Genomic DNA, 20,211 nt, shown 5'->3' with positions numbered 1-20,211 from the left:
TGAGACCTTGTTCATGCGTGTTTTGTCCTCCCTAGTTTCATTTATTTCTTTTAAATGTTTTCGTTATGTACCTGACTTGCAATGTAAAGCAGACCTACCGCCCACAAAATATTGATTTCAATGCTTAAACCACATAAGTATATTAATCGTAATATAATAAGAAAGCTGAGATTACAGTCAAACAGCAAGTCCATTTGAGGTCGGGAACCAAAAAGTACACGAGCACACAAAGCCATAAAACCGAGCAATATTCTGGGCATCACGTTGTCTCTAAAAGCCTCCCGATTTATATCTGTCTACCAGAGTATCCCCACGTTCTCTACGTGTTCATTTCAAACATCTCCTTTTCTCTTCCTGTATTATTTGCTCATGGCATATACATCAAAGTGGCCTATGGGTTTCACATGATGGGGAGGATATGACAAGATTTACGAGACAACGTAGCATTTAACAACTGCCACAAATTCACAACAAGTGTTGCAATCGCTGAAACGACAACGTATTGCGAGCCAAAGTAAGAGTAATCAATCAACGTCAAGAAAACAGGCAAGCTCAAGCCCAAACGCATTATGATCTACAACTGCGACCGACAGCTGAGGATGACGGCTTCAAGCATTAGTAGCACTACATCGAAAAAAATAAATAAAATAAAATGACCGATGAACTTTGCTGAAGGACACGTTACAGTTGAGCGCTTCGCTCAACTTTAACTCAACAGCTAGAAGCAAGGTTGTGTGACTGCAGGAACTCCAGAGGATTGTGTCACATTTCAGCAGCAATCGTGCTGTTTTTAGATGAAGTATGGCAGTCGTCAAAAGAGCCAGACAGCGGCCAGATTTGTGCGACGCGTATCTCGATTCAACTGTTCGTGTTCCTGGGTCATTTGAGGCTTGTGCCGTGTTTGTCTGGATGTATGTTCCATTCTCTGAACCCTTACTTTCCAAGCTGCGTTTAGTCTAGAAGATTCTGTTTATAGGTCTCCCATACTATGCCTGCCCCCTGAACTCGAAATATGCATGGATTGCTCTATGCATCAATGCTGCTCCTATACATCCTGCTCCCGTAATGTTATCTGCTGCCGTACATCATGCTCCCGTACGTCCTTGCTCTGGTGCCAGCCATTGGCTAGAGCATAGCCGTCTGAGCAGTGCACTCAAGTAGAGCTAAGCAAAACAGGAATGAACAAAACAAGGACTCAGAAGTGGTTCAATGGCTATTCGAGGTAGACAGACAGATTTAACTAACAGGTGACTGAAAGAGAGTAGCACAAAGTAATATGCCCTAATCACAAACATTTGAGGAACATTTCTCTCACCTTCAGGCAATCCCTTATCCATAACAACCGACTGAAACATTTGAGTGAGCGCATAAAGATGGTGCATTCCCCGTTCGTCGTAAGCAGACGACGACTTGTAGTAACTTCCCGTCGCTGGCCTCGGTGGATCCGAGAAGGTGATGTTCTTCGTAGCGGCCCCCCCGTCTGCAGCAGTGGGGGGCTCAGTTCTAGCACCAACCACTACTGCTGCGCACAGCAGCATGACACAGCACGGGACCATGGTCTTAAGTCTCATGTCGGCCGCCCCAGGAAGCCGAAGTTGAAGTCAGGTGCCCTTAGCCCATCAACGGCGGTCTCTTTCGGTCGGCCGTGGCATCACGTCGTGCACGTCACCGCCTGCATGAAACGACAGGTCCCCGTAAGTAACGGGATGTTGCGGGCAAATAAAACGCGGGGCACTCTGTGGTTAGGGTTCCGAGTTTTCCCGACTTATCCGAAAAAAATCTGAAAAGCACACACCGGTAAAATTTTGAGCAATTCGGATTAATCCGAAGAACACCGCTTGGCAGATGTTCTTCCCTGATGACCGGGTTATTGTTCTCGGCCTCCCTTTGTGTCCCGGGTTTCTTCTGACCTCGGATACCCGTCCCTCCGCGACGTAATAATGGCTTCCGTGACCTAGCGTTTTCTTCGGTGGTCATCTCGACCACTGGAGGTTTCACCGCGGGGGTTTTCACCCATCTGTTTCCCCCGAGTTCCTTTTTCCCACACGGGACCTACGCACTAAAATAAGCATTGAACCGAGGTCGTACGGAGTGGTCTTTTTGAAAGGCCGACTAGTTGCAATGCTGACGACAAGACGGGATGCAAGAGAAAGCTGCCCTTCGACTACGTCGAGGAATACCCTGATTTTGCGGAGTTCACATTGTCCCGCGATTGCGATGCAGAGGTCGTCGTATGCAAGTACTGCCGCATAACAGTGAATACTGCACACGGAAAGGGTGCATTGAGAATTGCGGAACACCTCAGTGCGAGTCGCACGGAATGTATTGTTAAGCTTGTGTCTCTTCAGTGTTGAAGCAATAAGTGTGACTACTGCGTTTTCGCTGCACAACTGTGCGTGTGTCGTCAAGTTTCCTCCGAATTTCGGATATTTAACTGGGCTTTAAATCATAAACCCCGAAAAAAACTTCATCCGTGGTAATGGCCAGAAATAAACTCCGAAAACCCGGAACCCTATCTATGGTGCAGTCATGTGGATCGTAAAAGTTTGTGGCACGTAATCTGTGTGTTTGTAGTCCCCTCATATGTCCTCGCCCTATTGCACACCAAACATAAGGTGTTTCTAAGTTATCATTTCAGTGATAGCCGAGGTACATGACGGAGAGTACTGCCAAGAGACAAAGCTAGCGTGACACACAGGAACAATGTAGGGTCCCATGTATTTTGGGGTTTTGTTTTGGGGGGCAAAAATTTGGTTTTATTTCAGGAGCTGTAAAATCGTTGTCCTCATTGAGATCTACAGCATACAAATTAGCAAAAAAAAAGAAAGGAAGGCAGACATTCATACAGTGCGTAATTTCTGTGTGCTAATTCTTTTCTGTGTGTGAGTCTCCAGAAAATATGCATTCCTATCTTCATTACCAAAAGCAACACGCTGTTAATTGCGGAGGCAGGTGCAATAAGTAACAGTAACAGTTTCAGTTGACAAAAGCTGGTCATAACAGTAAAAGTCAAGGAAGCTTCTGAAATATTTCATGGTTTCAAGGTTTCCCCACATTGGGCCCTCTCACATGGGAAGGCGGAAAATATTACTTCTGTCTTGTATTGCACCATATTAAAAACGGTACGAAGTAGGTCCACATGTTCATACGTTCGCCAAAACCACTCCCATAATCAACAAGGACACTCAATAGAAAAGTCCAAAGCCTCAACAAGTGTTGATTAACTGTTTTGTACCCCTTACGCGATGCATCCCCAGTCCCATACAACATTCTGAGCTGCTTTCCATCTGAACATTAACTTATAAAAAAAAAAAAAAAAAAAACAAGAAATAAACACTTTTAAAAAATGCACCTACTATTCCAATCCTCTTTCACCAGACGCCCCACACAGCCTTTAAGCCAGTGAAGTCCGACAACTCAAAAGTGTTCCCCACCAGCACTGACAATGGAAATCAATAGTCTGGAAAATAGCCCTAGTATAGCTGCTAGGCAACGAGACCTTTGTTTCCAAGTCTCACAGGCAATAAAGCCTTCGGAGTCTTTATTGATCTGCCCAATCGAACGGAAGTAGCAGTTCTTTTACATGTCTAAAGGGGGGGTACTGGAAGTATAACTATTACGTAGACGGGCAATCCGGGTCAAGGTCAAAAAAGAGATCGACTTGAGGGTACGGCGACAGTTCTTTACAAGCCTGGACGCGCACGAAAGAGCCGATGCGGGTTCGCTGTAGCGAAAGGCCTTCGGAAGGCCATTGGCGATACAGTTCGCTACACTCGAATGGGATGTGAGTAAACTCTTCCGCGTTACGTGCGCGTCACCGTGCCCATCCGCGTAGCATAAAAGGACACGTTAACGCGGCACTGGTCAGAGACGCGTCCCTGGGTAGCCCGGTCGAACGAGCAGTTTGCCTTGGGGGCGTGGGAATGCGCCCGGCGAAGATAGATAATTCGTGGCTGTATGTCGAGAGATGACTGCCAACGGCAAAGAGATAAGTCCAGATTGGTATCAAAATATCGGTAGTCTTGACAAGTGGGTTTATTCGAGCGATTGAAAGGCGTTTTTGAAAACAAGCGCTTTTGTTACAGTACATACGACGTTTCTTGATGGTTGTGTAAGATGAAAGCAAGCGGGTAGGTTCAATGTGGACTTTGAGTTTCACCACATAGCCAACCATAATCCCGAATACATACATTACATAACCATATGCACGTACATAATGAGGGGGTACAAAATAGGCTCCTCCTTCCGTCTTCAACAAATCAGAGGCGAGAACGTTGTCATTCGGGATTATGGTTGGCTAAGAGCGTGCTATGTGGTGAAACACATTTTTAAGACTGTAGCAAATCAAACTGAAATCAGAGAAGACTGCACGTGTTTTGGGGCTGTGCTTGTCCGGCGGTCGGGCCGCAACGTCACACAGAAGGCCTGCTGATTGCCTCCTCTCTCTCTCCATCGCTACGTCGACATATAAAGTCAGAACTCGTCTGCTACAGCGGTTAGACGTTATGCGAAACCCGCAAAACGATTGCAAATTTTAATCGTGTTGCGCTTTATTTTGTTTTCCCATTTAGAACGGGGACGTTTACTCGCAGACGACAGTTGCTGCTCATGAAGGCGACGCTCATTACGACTAGTTACGACCGCTGAAAGCACGTTTGTTATCGGCTACTGTCGTTGGAAACACGATCCTAATTGGTTGGCTCTTAGTTGTTACCTCACGTCGACAAGTAAGCAGGCTTTCTGTATATCTAGGTGGTGTTAGTCGGGCGCCACCTCGACAAACGGAGCGTGATTGGCCTGGTCGCTTAAACGACGTGACGTAGACAAAAAAAAAAAAAAAAAAAGTCCGCCAATCACAACATGCCGTCTGCAGCGATTGCCTGAAGCAGACGACGTCCCGACTGGCCGGTTTGCTTCGGTCGTCCTTTGTAATCGAAAGCCTGAAGCCAACATAAAGCCATCGGGCATCGCTTCGAAAGAGGATGAAGCCCGAGCCACAGGCTCACCGGATACCTGTAATGTGATCGATATGGGCAAAAGAAACATGACTCCCGCAACGTTACATAAACTCAACCGAAAAAAAAAAGAGAGAGAAAAAAAAGTTCCGCGTACGTACTCACACACGCTTTCTCTCTATTTTTTTTTAATTTGCGCACTTCACTTTTGTGCTTCGCCTCACAGCACAAAGCAGAACATGGTATCAACATCCGGTAGGTTCTGGTTGGCTGGACGCTCATTTCTACGCAGACGACAGCAGAAAAAAACGGAAGAAAGCAGAAGCCTCCGAAACGAAAATCCCCAAATGATAGTTCTGCGACGATAAATCAATACCCACGCTCGGGATAGCCTTCAGTGTGACAAACGGATTCGTGCAACCACCGTCATTAATGCAGACGATGCCACAATTTTTCTTCGCGCGTCCAAACAACGCGACCAGCAACACAAATATTCGTCCGCAAATAATGACAAGAAAGCGTGGCGCAGAGCGTGAAGAAACCGACGTAGCGAAAAAATGATTCCTCGCACGGGTATAACTCCGCTCTCGAAAAGCAACCAAACAAAAAGTGTTCGCAGAAGACTACGCTGTCGTCCCACTGGCTGTCATGGCACGGCAAGACCGTCTGCGTTACCCACTTTTCCATCTGCCGCTAAACAAGGACAAACTCCGTCCGCTACACGGTGCAAATAGCAATAAGAAAGTATGTACGACCAGGGGATTTGCAAATCGCAATTCAACCGCAAAGCGGAAAAAAAAAAAAAAAAACAAGGACGCGCCTCGAGTTCGTGCGTACTATTTCTCTTTGCAAGAGTTTTGGTTTCGGTTTCACGACTGCCGGTTTATATTTGATTTGTTATGCCGCGCGTGTGCATGGAATGCTGATCTGTAATAGATCGCGTCCGAATGTCTGATCTTTTTCTACGTCAATTTTTTGTGGAGGTTTGCGGGAAAGCAGATCGAACGTGCTCTTGAGAAACAAGGTCGGCGTTTATGGCTGCACATAAACATGGTCAGCACTCAAAGCAAAAGGAAAAGGCGTTATTCAAGAATACGTGTCCCAGATAGAACATACATACAATATGAGCGAAACATTTAAAGAACAGTGCAAGGCCACGAAAAAGAACAATATAACTCACAATGTGCATACAACGTCATGAAGCGATAGTTGAAAGAACTGTCAAGTAATCTATAAATAGACAGGGAGTTTTAGAGAGTCGTAAGCGCCAAACTCTCTCTTTTCAGAGACGTTATCGTGAACGCTTTACATTTTCCTGAAACTCGCTAGTCGTAAAAGATAGGCGAACGTAGTAGTTTCACGATAACGTTTCCCAAAACATAATAAGCCAATCGCCTCATTCCTTTGCAGTGGGTGACATCATGGTGTTGATATATCACGTGACAGCGGAAGTACGCTTGCGATTCTCTAAAACTCCGCAATATTACACGTAAACGTAAGGCATATTCTTCACGCTGCTACCTGTACAGTGCCGCATGCTCCAAAGTACGACCGCTTTCTTAATATCACACACCCGCCGCATTAAAATAACAGACTCTATCACGTAATAAAACAGCTCACAAACACAGCAGAGCAGAACGTGTTGCAGACCAGACCTTTCGAACGCAGACGATCGCCTGCTGCTCCAACACAGCTGCTACGGCACAAGCACGAACGTCTTTCTTTTTTTGCATGTCGAGCGTCTACTTGAACCATTGGTAACGCACCTGAAATGATTCATTTCCCTTTCGCTTTTTCCCTCACGGGGTGAGTTCTCTAATGCCATACGTCCCACGTGATGTCAGCTCCGATGGGGATGCCCCAATCGCGTCGGCGGAAGGATGCAGGGTTACGCGTCCGGTCTGGCGTTCGTCAAACTTCCTTTCCAGGTAACTGCGACATTGTTTACCGAGAAGCTGATGCCAATAGTTTCGATCCGGCAATGATGAGATAGCAGAAAGGATAGTGCGCGAACAATGGACTACGATACACGCAAATGACATGTACACGACTTATCGAATTTGCTCCAATAATTACCACTACATTATAACGAAGTGTTATAACAAAGTAATAAGTTTCCTGGCCCGCAGTAATTACTGCTCAAGCTACGACGTCACATCCCGTACTGCGGCCTCCGGAGTTCATCTGGCAACAGGAAGAAGCTACAAAATATCGAGATTTTTTTCGAGATTTTTTTTTTTCAAAATTTCACGATATTTTTGTAGGTTTACTCATTCCTGTGTAGCAAAAAGGATAAATCCTTAGAAGCAAACTTTTCTTTTTTTGTATCATGCACCGGGTTTGTCACGCGGTACCACCACCTTTTACGAGCACTGATAACCTTTTGATGTAGCCACAGTAACAAGGATAACGAAATACAGGTGCCTTCATGCATTTCTTATCGCACGATCAAAGTCAAAAGTCCGATACACGTTGACTCGAAATATCGGCCGGTTGCCTTGACGAAAGTTAATTTCGAACAAGTCATACTTGTTTTCGCATCATAACCTGCACACACACACACACACACAGGGGCATAGAGACAGTGAATGCCAAGCCCGAAGTAAAAACGCACGCCGTTACCTCGAGCTAATTAACACATTCATTAAAAGCCAAGGTCGACACAAAGACGCGCAACTCCGAACCTTCAATTATACATTCCAAAGCGCGGCGGAGACAGTGCAGAGTTGCGGAACGCAAACGTCAAAGGGATACTGAAGTACAAAAATGTATACTGGCGCGGAACGATAAAATATGCTACAAGTGTTAGATGGGTCGGTTCGTTTTGTTTCTGCGTTAGCGCTGCGAAGCAACGGTGGCTATTAGAGGCGTACGGGACGGGACAGATGAGAGAGGGATGCTGGAAGGAGTGGGGGACAGATGTACAGGGTTCGCCAAGATAAACTTCGGGGTTTGTAACGAAGATCAAACAAATAAAGACAGTGTTGGGAAGCTAAACTAGATGTTAGAGGACGTATTATGCCCCAAAATTTTATGTCGATACACTGCCATTTTGTCCGTTTCTCTGCGGATAAATCGTGAAAATTAGAAAACCGCCGCTGCCTAACCGGCCATACCTGTGTTTCAGCCCCTTTCCGTCAGATGGCGAAACGGTCGAACGCGGCGTTGCAGACGACATTGAAACCAAGTGTACTCTGCAACGCCGCGTTCGACCGTTTCGCCATCTGACGGAAAGAAGCTGAAACACAGCTATAACCGTTTAGGCAGCGGCGGTTTTTAAATTTTCACGATTTATCCAGAGAAACAGACGAAGCGGCATTATCGACATAAAATTTTGGGGCATAATACGTCCTCTAACATCTACTTTAGCTTTCCTACACTGTTCTTATTTGTTTTATCTTCGTTACAAACCCCGAAGTTTATCTTGGCGAACCCTGTATGTGTCCTGGGCGGACTTCAGGGGTAACTATGCCGACACCCGTCCGAAGAGTGTGCCGGACAAATCAGGGAAACACTGAGAGAGTCCAGCCGGTGGTAGGATTTGATCCCACCAACTCGCATCCTTTAGCAGTATACCCTGGAGGTAGCACCGACCAGGTGAATGCCGTCTCCGCTCAGCCATGGCGCTGGTCGTGGGAAGACGACTTCAGGAAATCGTGCAGAGACCTTAGCGTCGCTTTGAACTATGGGACCTTACTTATCAGAAAGGAGGAGGATGTCTCCAAACTGTTTCGGTTTCTCCACTCTAGGACGATTGTCCACGATGTGTCAAGGTCAGCGAAAACGAAACGTGGACTGTTCTCCCTCCCTCGTGACAGTAATCTCCCAGGATGCAACGCGTCCGCAAGGAGCACTGGGATTTCTTGCAATCGTCTATTGCGAAGAATGTTGACCTTGCCTATGGTCAATGGGTACGAAACCACGTACACGATACTTTTTTTTTTCTTTGCACAGCATGAACAGCACCGTGCCCTACCACAGTGCGTCCGGGAGACTTCGGAAGGATTCGAAAAAAATTAGCTTGGTGAGCATCATACCGAACACAGACCGCTCACTTGATACCGAATACGACATTCGCATTCATTTTGTGCGAGTAATTACTTCGTAAACGATGACAATACGAAACCGAAACCAACATGCAAAGCGCACAGCGGTTCGCCCGGAGGAAGATACTGTGTCGTCACCCGCATTGTCGTCTGCTAGAAGCTTGCATTCTTCCATGCAGGATGACGTCGGCACTGCTGCTTTCAGCGTCCCCTCTTCACGGAGGCCCCCCGAAGTGCTTACTTCGTAATAATTCGTTCGAATGAAATCTGCGGTCTCTGGGAACGCGATATTTCGTATGTATGTTCCTGCCACCCCAAGGGTTACTGTTATGTCACAATCGTTGTGGTGATTTTGTTGCGGAGTTTCACTTTAACGTTTCCCATGGGATTCCCGATTTCCCAGAGGAATGACGCTAGTCCTCCCCCAAAGACGGTACAGGACACATACTAAACTCCTGTATCGTAACTCCTCCCCGTCGTCCTTTCTCCATCTGTCCACGTTTACCCACTGTTGCTTCGCGTTGTTGGAGAGCGGAGAAGGACTGCAAGGCCGGTTGCGAGACGCACTCACACGCACTTCGAACGCGGCAGCCGTGCTCCTTGACATACCACCCGCTAACAACTGGTTCATCAAAGAAAGGTCGGCCTATTCAAGTCGTGAACAAGTGACGCCGATAGGGAGACGGCAAGAGGTCAGGAGCGACACCCATGCAGTGTCAGACGACCTCGCGTCATTATTGCCGTTATCTCCGGGTCGCCCCTAATACAGACGCTGATTGCGTCGATTTCCTTCGGAAGCGCTCCGAGCAGGCCGACGTGATGCGGGTAGGCAGGCAGGCGCCATCAGTGACTCGTTTTGTCTGCTTCCTTGATCAGTGTGTCAAAAGTTTCGTCCGGTCGTCACTGCCCGTATGATACGCGTACCAGTGGGCCGCATAGAAAGTGTAAGAGTTGTACTTTTTACAAACCTCGAGAATATTGTACATTTCCACCTAAGTGGAATAGCCACCCGACAGAGATTCGGGGAAGGCACGTTGGACGGGGGACACTTGACGCCTCAGGGGGTCTTCGCGACCAGATGCTCGCTGGCAATAAATCAGTAGAGTGGGCCAAGGAAGATGCACTGTCCAAAGTTGCATGGTGCACGGATTGACAGCTTGGTCCGTTACCCATAAATACCGAGTAGTGGGCGGACAATTAGGAGGTGCCTGGTTCGTTCTAAATTCAAACTAGGCAAACCATGAGTTGGAGACATTTGAACCGGGCTCCTGGGATTGGTGTTTGCTGGCGGAGGTTGTGTCCCAAATGTCACTCTTTTAAGCGGAGGACACACGAAAATCCGTGGGTGGAAGCCGCAACGACTTGATGAAGACGAGGCGAAAGCCCCGTGACTTCAGTCGCTATAGTGTTGTCTTGTATATAGTTATGTAAATAACTATGTAAATAAAGCCCAGTTATTGTTCGAAAATACCGCCTGTCGGACGTCTCTTGGGAATATCTCCGATCTGTGAGCAACATCAACGGACCATCTTCCAGCAACAACGGAAGAAACTTTACTGCCGCAGCACGACAGGATGCTCACCTACGGAGAGTTGAACCATCCGGACGGACGGACGATGTTTCGAGTCGGAACAACGAAGGCATAGCAGCGCAAGACAACGGCAGACCATCGGAGTGTCCAGGAAACTGAAAGGACAGCTCCAGTCATCGTCATCTACAGGATCCCAGCTTTGCGAAGAAGACCAACGAGCAGTAGCAACATGGAAGAACTTCGAGGCAAGTCAGTCGGAGCATTGCCGGCTGCAGCCGTTGGAGCGGCTGTGACCAGAAAGCAGTGCTAGCGAAGCCCACAAGCAGCTCCGCGACGGACAGCGGAAGCTAACTGCAACGGACTGCAGCGAAGGTGTCTGTGCCAGCGACGAGTAGCAAGGACAATCCAGAGACCCAAGCAGCGGTGACGCGACGTTGTAGTGGCAGCATCACCGGGGTCAACTGTGTTCTTGGATTGTTGGACAGAACCTCAACGCATCCTCCGGAGGCAAGATACACGAGGTAGGTGTTTCGTTGCTTACATCCCGTGTGCACTATGATCGAGGCTAGTAACGAGCGTAGAGACAGGGAGATGAGGAGTAGCGAGGAGCTAGAAGTAGATGCGGCGCTTACGGACGCCATTGAGTATGAGCGTCACGTTCTCAGTTTCGGCGCACCAGTCGCCAAGAAGTGGGAGGTCTTGGATATGAAACTCCAGCTGGCGCAACTTAGGGCCTACAATTCTCGCCTGTCTCAGCATGACGAGCGACGGGAACAGGTCAGTGTATGTTCAAACGAAAAGTTTGTGGATATCAGGAACATGCTGAGCAGATTAAGGGTGTCCCTTCCAAAAATGCCAGAAGATGAATCATTGGTAAGCCAGTGGTTAGGAGACGTAGAAAGGACGTTTGACGACGAAGGCGTTCCTGCCCAGTGGAAGACGGGATTTCTGTACCCGCTTTTAAATAAACGGGCCGAGCAACTGTTTGCGGGACTGTCATCCGACGAGGAAAGCAACTTTCAGGCATTGACACAAGCTATAGTAAAGCGGTCGATGAACACTGATCTGGTTGTCGTTAGACAAGCCGCAAGGCGGGACACTAGTCAAAACGAACCAGAGGCAGTAGCAAAGGAAAGACCTTGTCAAAAGTGCACTGATAGCAACGATCGTTCCGGCGCATGTAGCAGCATGCCAGAAGTAGAAACAAGGGCTGAATGCCCTTGGAATTCTGATGATCATTGTGCCTCTGTAGAGGCCAATGATCGGTACGTCAACGTCACCGTAAATCAGTCAACTAAAGACAACGACGTTGCGAGGACGTCCAGTGTAAACGGTACTGGCAGAGTCGTCCCAATGGGAAATAATCGCGGAACAGGAACCGCAGCGACACCAAAGGCAGAACATGGCATAGGATTGCTCGTGGTTAACTTGGAAGGCGCTGAAGTGTCCCTAATCAGTGTGAGGAATCACAACGTGCCGCCCACAGGCCCTGAGTTTGGGAGAAGTCAGACACTGATTGACTTCGAGTCACGGTCAGCTGGCGGGCGAGGCACGAGCGCATGTTCAGTTTCAAGTGGCAAACGTGCACGAGAAGTAGCTCCCTCGCGAGATTCGTGGGAGAGGAGTGTCAGTGATCATACATGTATATTACACAGGACAGTGTTCGACACAGTAGATTAGAAGCAAAGCATATCGCCCGTGGTTGATCGTAGTGCACTTCGGGTTGGGCAATGAGGCACCTATAGGGTGCAAATGCAGTGGGACTTTGCTTGTGAACTCTATCTTCAGTTACGTTTGTACTGTACAGTGTCGTAGCCCGTATTTAAGTCGACGTGTGTATTAATGATCCTGCGACTATAAGAGGGAATATTCTTACTCGAGTGCATTGCAGTGTATACAGTGTTTGCAGCCTGTTGTTATCGTAATCCAAATGACTAGGCTACACAACTCTTAGTAATATTGTTCCTTGTGTCGCAATTGTGCCCCACAGGTAACTTAAGGGGGGAGATGTAAGAGTTGTACTTTTTACAAACCTCGAGAATATTGTACATTTCCACCTAAGTGGAATAGCCACCCGACAGAGATTCGGGGAAGGCACGTTGGACGGGGGACACTTGACGCCTCAGGGGGTCTTCGCGACCAGATGCTCGCTGGCAATAAATCAGTAGAGTGGGCCAAGGAAGATGCACTGTCCAAAGTTGCATGGTGCACGGATTGACAGCTTGGTCCGTTACCCATAAATACCGAGTAGTGGGCGGACAATTAGGAGGTGCCTGGTTCGTTCTAAATTCAAACTAGGCAAACCATGAGTTGGAGACATTTGAACCGGGCTCCTGGGATTGGTGTTTGCTGGCGGAGGTTGTGTCCCAAATGTCACTCTTTTAAGCGGAGGACACACGAAAATCCGTGGGTGGAAGCCGCAACGACTTGATGAAGACGAGGCGAAAGCCCCGTGACTTCAGTCGCTATAGTGTTGTCTTGTATATAGTTATGTAAATAACTATGTAAATAAAGCCCAGTTATTGTTCGAAAATACCGCCTGTCGGACGTCTCTTGGGAATATCTCCGATCTGTGAGCAACATCAACGGACCATCTTCCAGCAACAACGGAAGAAACTTTACTGAAAGCGTTGGGAGAGAGGGGGAATACAATTTCGGAAAGCGAAGAAGTGAGTTGAGGAGTGTTCGCAAGGAGGTAGAGCCCTGCGCGGATGAGATTTTTGGCATCCGCATCCGACCCGCACCCGCGCAACCGTTATCCGCATCCGATCCGCATCCGCAGCACACACAACAGTTTACATCCGCATCCGATCCGCTGACCAAAACTCACCATCCGCATCCGATCCGCAAAACCCGCACGTTTCGAAGGACGCGTAAAGACCGCCGGAAGCATATGTTGGTATAATTTCGGATGCATCCATGCTGTCACGGAACGATTCACGACGACAAGCAAAGGTAAACATTTCAACAGACGCGTTATGGAGAGACTTGTGGAACGCGTGAAACGCTACCTCGTCGGTGCTCGTGCGGTTCGAGACGCCAGAATGCCTTCTCTCCCGTCTTGGCCGTGCATGGTCAAAGGTGAACCCGAGCATGCGCTCGCTGTCGCAGCGCAATACAAATAAATTGCTGGTGGAAAAATTACAGCACGCGGTATATCCGCATCCGATCCGCTACCGATCCGCTGCCTTCGTATCCGCATCCGACCTCGCGCCATCCGCATCCGATCCGCACACCGCAGAAAGGTCTGAAGTTTCATCCGAATCCGCAAGTATCTTGCGGATATCCGCGGATATCCGCTTCCATCCGCGGATGGTGCAGGGCTCTACAAGGAGGTGTGCCCTTCTCCTAAAGGCGAAGTTCAAGAAAGATAAGGCCAGTTTACGAAAAAGTACACGATGCCTCTATGACAATCAAGGACAGTCCGGTGCTCTAACTTCTACCTCGGGTGTTTCTCAATGCCCTGAGGTTCCGGCAATGTAACTTGACCGCCTTCAAAGGCTCGCTCTCGGGCATTCTCGGACAGTGCTCGACATTTCATGGTCGGCATTGGGATTGACATCGAGATTGCAGGAACAGGTTGCCGCGGCTGACGGTCATCGCAAAGAGTATAGAGCCAGCAGCTGTCGTCTTCATCGGTTGGGTCAACGCGCAAGGGTGTACCTCGGAAATAAAGTGATCGAAATCCCCGATACAAAATAAACTGTAAATAAATATTATCTGACTAGAAAAATGCACAGTCGCGCTCGGAAAACTGCCAACAGCGAACTTATAGCCTAACCTGGACATCAAAATGCAAACACCGAACTTCGACTAGCCTAACAATAAACTAACCAACGTGCTGTTCCGTCGTGTCCGCCCTGCTAAGCCTAACGGTCGCCGAAACGTGGCTTTCATTCGCTAAAACGGCTTGGAGAGACATCGAAAATCCGTGTATTTGAGTGGCTAAATAGTGATGCCGTGTTTTTACACGCGGCATATGAACTTACGAAGCAATCGAGCGTTCTCCAACGTGAATTTCGAGATCGGGGATTTCGCAACCGGGAATATCGAGGTCCTCCCCACCCGACAATTTCTGTACAACACGTTTTTGCTCTTCTCTCACGTTTCGAAAGCGATACAATGAGTCAGGAGTGAAGCGCAGGAAAGTCGGAGCTACTTCTCTTCGGAGACACTTCTTCGCTACATTCTCCTGCTTACGTGGACTTGGGGTTTACAAGCATCAGTGGCAACCGTAACACGTCATTTGCCGGTTGAAATAGTTGGATGAATTCGGCAAACCTCGAGCGGCATCTTGCGACGAAACGATAAATAATTAAATAAATTATAATTACACAGTTCAATAATCCGCTATGCGCAGAACAAAAACTTGGTATACCTCTGTAAGACATCTATGTAGTTTGTCTCATCCACTTCTATATGCAGTTACCCCCCCCTTGGAGGTCGTGAGCGGAGATCCACTGCAGTCTACCTGCACTCTTAAAACAAAGGGTGTCTAACTCCTTTTTCTTGCCTCATACATAACTCGCTTCTGGAGAGTACAATTACTCTCAACAAAGGATTCTCCTCACTCTCTCAAGGGAGTATCATTACTCCCTTACTCCCTGCCGGAGAGTAATATTGCTCTCCAGTAGGGGTTAGAGCGTAACCGCACTCCCTCAAGGGAGTGAGGGAGACCCCTTTCTTAAGAGTAATTGTACTCTCCAAAAGAGAGTAATATATGTGGCAAGGAAAGGAGTTAAAGTACACCGTTTTTTAAAGAGTGTAGTCCAGGATAAATCCAGGCGATAACCACAGAATATAACCTTCACGACCGCGCGTAAAAAAAAAAGAAAAAAAGAAGAGAGAGAAATAAGACATTTTCGGGACTTTCTTTCCGTGTATATTTCTATCAATGTTGTCCTCGCGCAATGAATTATTTCGATTCGAAAAGAGCGTTAGATCCTCGACGCCCTGTTGAGTGTCCTTGATACCAGCGTCTCCGGAAAGCGTCCCCTGCGGCCGTTTATCGATTCAAGATGATCCATTTCCAGAAGAGGAGCACATCGATGACGACGACTCGAGTCACATTTGCTTCGATTTAAACGGCTCTCGAAAGACTTTTTTTTTATTCCGTGTTACCGCTGCGAAGCAACTGTGGCTATGAGTGATGGAACTGTGGCTACAGACGTGGAGGAACAGATGGAGAGAGGATAACAGGAAAGGGGGTTAGTATGCGTCCTGGGTCGACTTCAGGGGGAACTGAGCCGACATTCGTCTGGAAAGTCTACCAGAAAACGATTCGAACCCGGGTCACCTCCCAGTCCCAGGCGTGGAATGTCATCGCCGTATCCAATAGGCCAATGAGGCGTCATTGCGCCTGCCCAGACTTGTGCGTAACGCGTTACTAGTAATTGCGTTACTCGTAATCCATTACTTTTTTGAGTAATTTTTCGAGTAATCAGTTACTTTAAAGTCAAAGTAATTTTTCGAGTAATCAATTACTTTTCTGAGTAATCGATTACTGAGTAATTGATTACTTTCCCGGCAGAGACTAACTCATCTTTTAGATGTTTTGCCCCAAGTCAAGATCTTCGTGCCATCAGCCTTTGTTCTGGAATTTCAGAGTCTCTCTCCCTGATCTCTTCCTACACCAGTGTTGTGGTTCCCTTGGTGGTAGCTTTGAAGGTTTAGTAAGTCATGGGGAAGTTCCACACATGATCTTCCACAATCGGGTCAACGTCTTCACGGGCGATAGCTACAGTAGACGTACATATTTTTGGGTTATTTCAGCTGTTCCACTGTTGAACTTTTCTGTCTTTTTTTTTGTTTTTTGCTGAGGCACAGAAAGACGGATATAATTTGCGTGAATGCAGAGTAACGACAGGAGTAATGCGTTACTTTTCTACTCGTTACTCAATTACATTTGAAGTCCTGTAATTGGTAACGGTAATCAATTACTTTTTTCCGTACAAGTAACGGTAACGGTAATCAATTACTTTTTTCGAGTAACGGGCACAAGTCTGCGCCTGCCTAAACCAATCAAATGCGTCTTTAGATCTGTGGGTCGATCTGACCCGCCCCGAAGTGAAGAAGTTGAGCGGCGAGCACTCCTGATGACGTCACCTATCAATCCGCGAAACCGAAACTTTTTAGGCGAAACGAAACGGTATTTCCATTTCCTTCGAAAGTTGCTACATTCGGATTGTTTTCGTGAAAACCACCGTGCGCCGAAATTCGACACCGCGACAAACGAGATTCTGCCAGGTGCCAATTCCGTAACGTGTCGCATGAAACGCAATGACGGCATCCGACACGGCTAGCTCTGTCAACCCTCGCCAAACAACTTCGCGCACAAGCCCGCTTTGCAAAACCGGATGGTAACCCGAAGCCTCGACAACAGTACACCGAAACGGCGCCTCCCCCTCCCCGTTCCCCTATAGCAACACACAACGCCCGGAGGCAACTGAATAACGTCACTCAAGATCACGTCAGGCGCAGGCCATCAGCGCCGTCTACAAGTGTCACGTGACTTCCCGCACGCGCGTGCTCGTAACATTTCGCCCCACATAAGCCGTTCGGGCGCAAGCGAAAAATATGAAAAAAAAAAAAAATCTGACGTGCTACGTGTATACGATATACGACCCAAAGCAATCATCGCTCGCCATACACGAAAGAAAAAAAAAAAAAATGTAGTATGAAGATTACATGCGCGCACAAGAAAAAGAGAACCTGCTATACCAGTCACCGAGATCGGCGGAGTTCACCAGCTGACCTGACACAGCCCGACGAAAGCACATCGTATATACACACATCCAAAAATGAGGCACCGATACGGCGGGCGGGAGACAGCCTTGGTCTCTGCTGAACACGGAATTACACTTAATCGTGGGAAGTGTGCAGTAAGGTTATGGATAGGAACAATGGTGTGCATGTAACCGTTATCCGTGATGATGGTGTCGTAAAAGTGGACGGGGGAGACAGAAATATGAGGTGTCGAGGATCTTTCGGAAGATGTGGAGTTCCGTTTGCACAGAAATCGTGCGCTGCGGGATACTCGCGTTCAGGAAACTTCTCAGCCACAGCTTTCACGGTGCACCTTGCGAGAGCTGGAAGATAATGATGCGTATGGTTCTAGAACGTGCCGAAAGCACTTGGATAATTTTCGTGGACATACCACAGTGCACGGCCCATAGCAGACCTTGGCTTACGAACGGGACCGTGTAAAATTGCATTCAGCAAGTCCTCTTGGTTGCAAAGATGATCAGATCCTTTACGCAGCGAAAGTCGGAAGCTGCTGACGGTGACCAACATTTTTAAGAACATATTTTTACCGCGTGATACTGATACACAAAATATTTCTGCGTAAAATATTTAGATGTGTACTGTTGTCCCTTATCCACCTCATTTTCTCAAGGAAATTAATCCTATGCTAGGTTACGTCCTGGTCACGCTTGCCGAATTCTTCTGTTCTCTCTACAAAATATTTCCATCGGGAAGTGCGCATTTTCTGACAAAAGTTGATTTACAAGAATGCGCGGAGCGGCGGTGAACTATCCCAGCTCCTTCTGACGTGTTGTGAGGTCAGATCATCCGAGCACTTTTATTGGCTGCCGAGAACCGTCTAGTACAGCGCGGGAGCAGGACGACTGGTCCACTGCTCAGCATCGGGCGCGGCACGTGCAGCGCCAAATACAACCGCAAAATGAAACAAATAAATAAAGCGCGCGCGCGCCTGGCTATTGGGCGAATGACGTGACGTCATAGAGAGGTAGCCGAGGGAAGCTGCTTACTCTGACTGGGGAGATTGAAAGCTCTCTTGCACATGGGTTGCGCGCTGTTCAATTCAATTCAATTCACGTTTATTTTCAATTGTTTTTGCCACTCGGACTTTCACTCGAACTCTGTGTGCGAATATATGTGTTTCAGGGTTTCTAATCTTACTCTTAACACCCCTCTTAACACCCCTCTTAACACCCTTTTTTTTTTGTTTCTCCTTCTGTCGTTCTCTGGGCTTTTTTCCCCCTTCACACAAAAAGAAAATCGCATCATGTGACGCAACTAAAAAAAACATCGTTTTAGTATATGTTACAGAAATTTTATCCCGTTCCACCCAGCCCTATTGCTGGGGGAGAATGCTCTTGTATCTTTTCCCAATATGCATAGTTTTTTAAACGATATTGGTTATACACCCTTGCTTTTTATCCTCCAATCTACCATTTTGCCCTTCCGGTATCCAGATCAACACCTGTTTTAGCATAATCACCTTTATCCTTATTTTTTGGATAATCAAACACTTACCATGGTTGGCACATCATGGCCTTAGTCGTCTCTGCGCCATAAAAAATCCAACACTTACTCAAAGAACTACGCAACTCAACTAACTCAACAACAAACTCAAAGAACGTACGCGAGCAGCAAGTAATTTTTTTATCTCGCTTCGTCTGAAAAAGAAACTTCCTCAGACGGCTGTTTCTGATGCAATCTCATTGGCGTGTTTTCCTTGTCTCTTCTTTTTCTGCCTTGATTCGAAGACTCACACCTTTTATCTCGGAAACATGCTGCATTACGAGCAGAGCGCTTCCGAACCTCATCAGCGTTATCATGGAAGATAAAGAACGGGCGTGTTGGAGTCTTCTACGACTTTTAATACAGCAGGGGACTGTTGCTCTCTGTATGCTGAGCGTTTCTAGCATGCGAAGAACGCGGCTCTGAGTGAGCGGAAGCAAGGGTGAGAGTTTTGTACTGAAATATGGATGTGCACCTGTACCACGCGAGGCGTGACTCGGCGCTCAGTCGAATACTGCACGACTTGCCATAGAATTGATGGAAATAAGCCAATATACAGGGTGTCCCAGAAAACGTGTAATTGAATTTTAATTTTAAAAAAATTATGCCACATAGAATCATGCGATCAACGGCATTTGTTCTTACTAGGTTTTTGCCACCTGCTGATGTGCATGTTATGTAACCTAAGTTTAATTACGTAATTTTTTGCGAACTGAACTCGGAAATTTGCCAAGTCACTTTTTTACCACACCAATGTGAAGAGCGTGTCTAATTTAGTCAAATTAATGATAATTGACGGGAACCCAAGCAGCAAAATGCACTGAAAGTCGAGTGCAATAGGGGTGGACGGGTAGATGAAAGGCCTTGAACAGAATCATGAAACTACAGAACATTGATAAGACATATACCGTCCACCCCTAATGCACTCGACTTCCAGTACATTGTGCTGCTTGGGAATATTGAGGAGCTATCGTATCAGAAAAGATGGCCGAAAATCATGCTCTACGGAGCTCCCAGAGGATAGCGCGCGACGAATTTCTCAGCGCAATCACTGTCAGTCCGACGAAAGGAGGTTGGAAACCCAGCCCACACCGGGCTGCTAGATTGAGATAACACAGACATAGCTTATCGCGTCCGGCTTCGGCTGGGCCAATACCTTCCCTCTCCCAATTTCAGGAACAGTCACTTTTTCTACTATCACTCTGTGGGCTGGGTTTCCAACCTCCTTTCATTGGACTGACAGCGATTGCGCTCAAAAAGTCCTCGTGCGTTATACTCAAGTGCTCCGAGAAGCATGATGTTCGGCTATTTTTCCGGATAGGATACATCCTGAATATCACTGCCAATTATAATAAATTTGAGTAAATTCGGCACGCTCTTCACGTTGATGGGGTAAAAAAGTGGGGTAAAA

The 20,211-nt window shown here is 47.3% G+C and overlaps 1 protein-coding gene across 10 annotated transcripts in view; it reads right to left on the bottom strand.

The window, feature by feature from the left end:
• LOC135391877 (prominin-1-like) overlaps positions 1–20,211 on the bottom strand; it is an 84,641-nt gene that overhangs the window by 35,403 nt on the left and 29,027 nt on the right. For 8 of the 10 annotated variants that reach the window (XM_064622405.1, XM_064622395.1, XM_064622403.1 and 5 more), the window contains exon 2: positions 1,316–1,672. In XM_064622405.1, coding sequence (XP_064478475.1) covers positions 1,316–1,571 — 256 coding nt within the window. In that variant the 5' untranslated portion in view covers positions 1,572–1,672. The other 2 variants (XM_064622401.1, XM_064622402.1) reach the window with 2 other exon arrangements.

The sequence above is a fragment of the Ornithodoros turicata genome, chromosome 4 (assembly GCF_037126465.1).
Source record: "Ornithodoros turicata isolate Travis chromosome 4, ASM3712646v1, whole genome shotgun sequence".
NCBI lineage: Eukaryota > Metazoa > Arthropoda > Arachnida > Ixodida > Argasidae > Ornithodoros > Ornithodoros turicata.
Note: the sequence above shows the minus strand (reverse complement) of the source record. Positions and strands in the feature narration are given on the sequence as shown.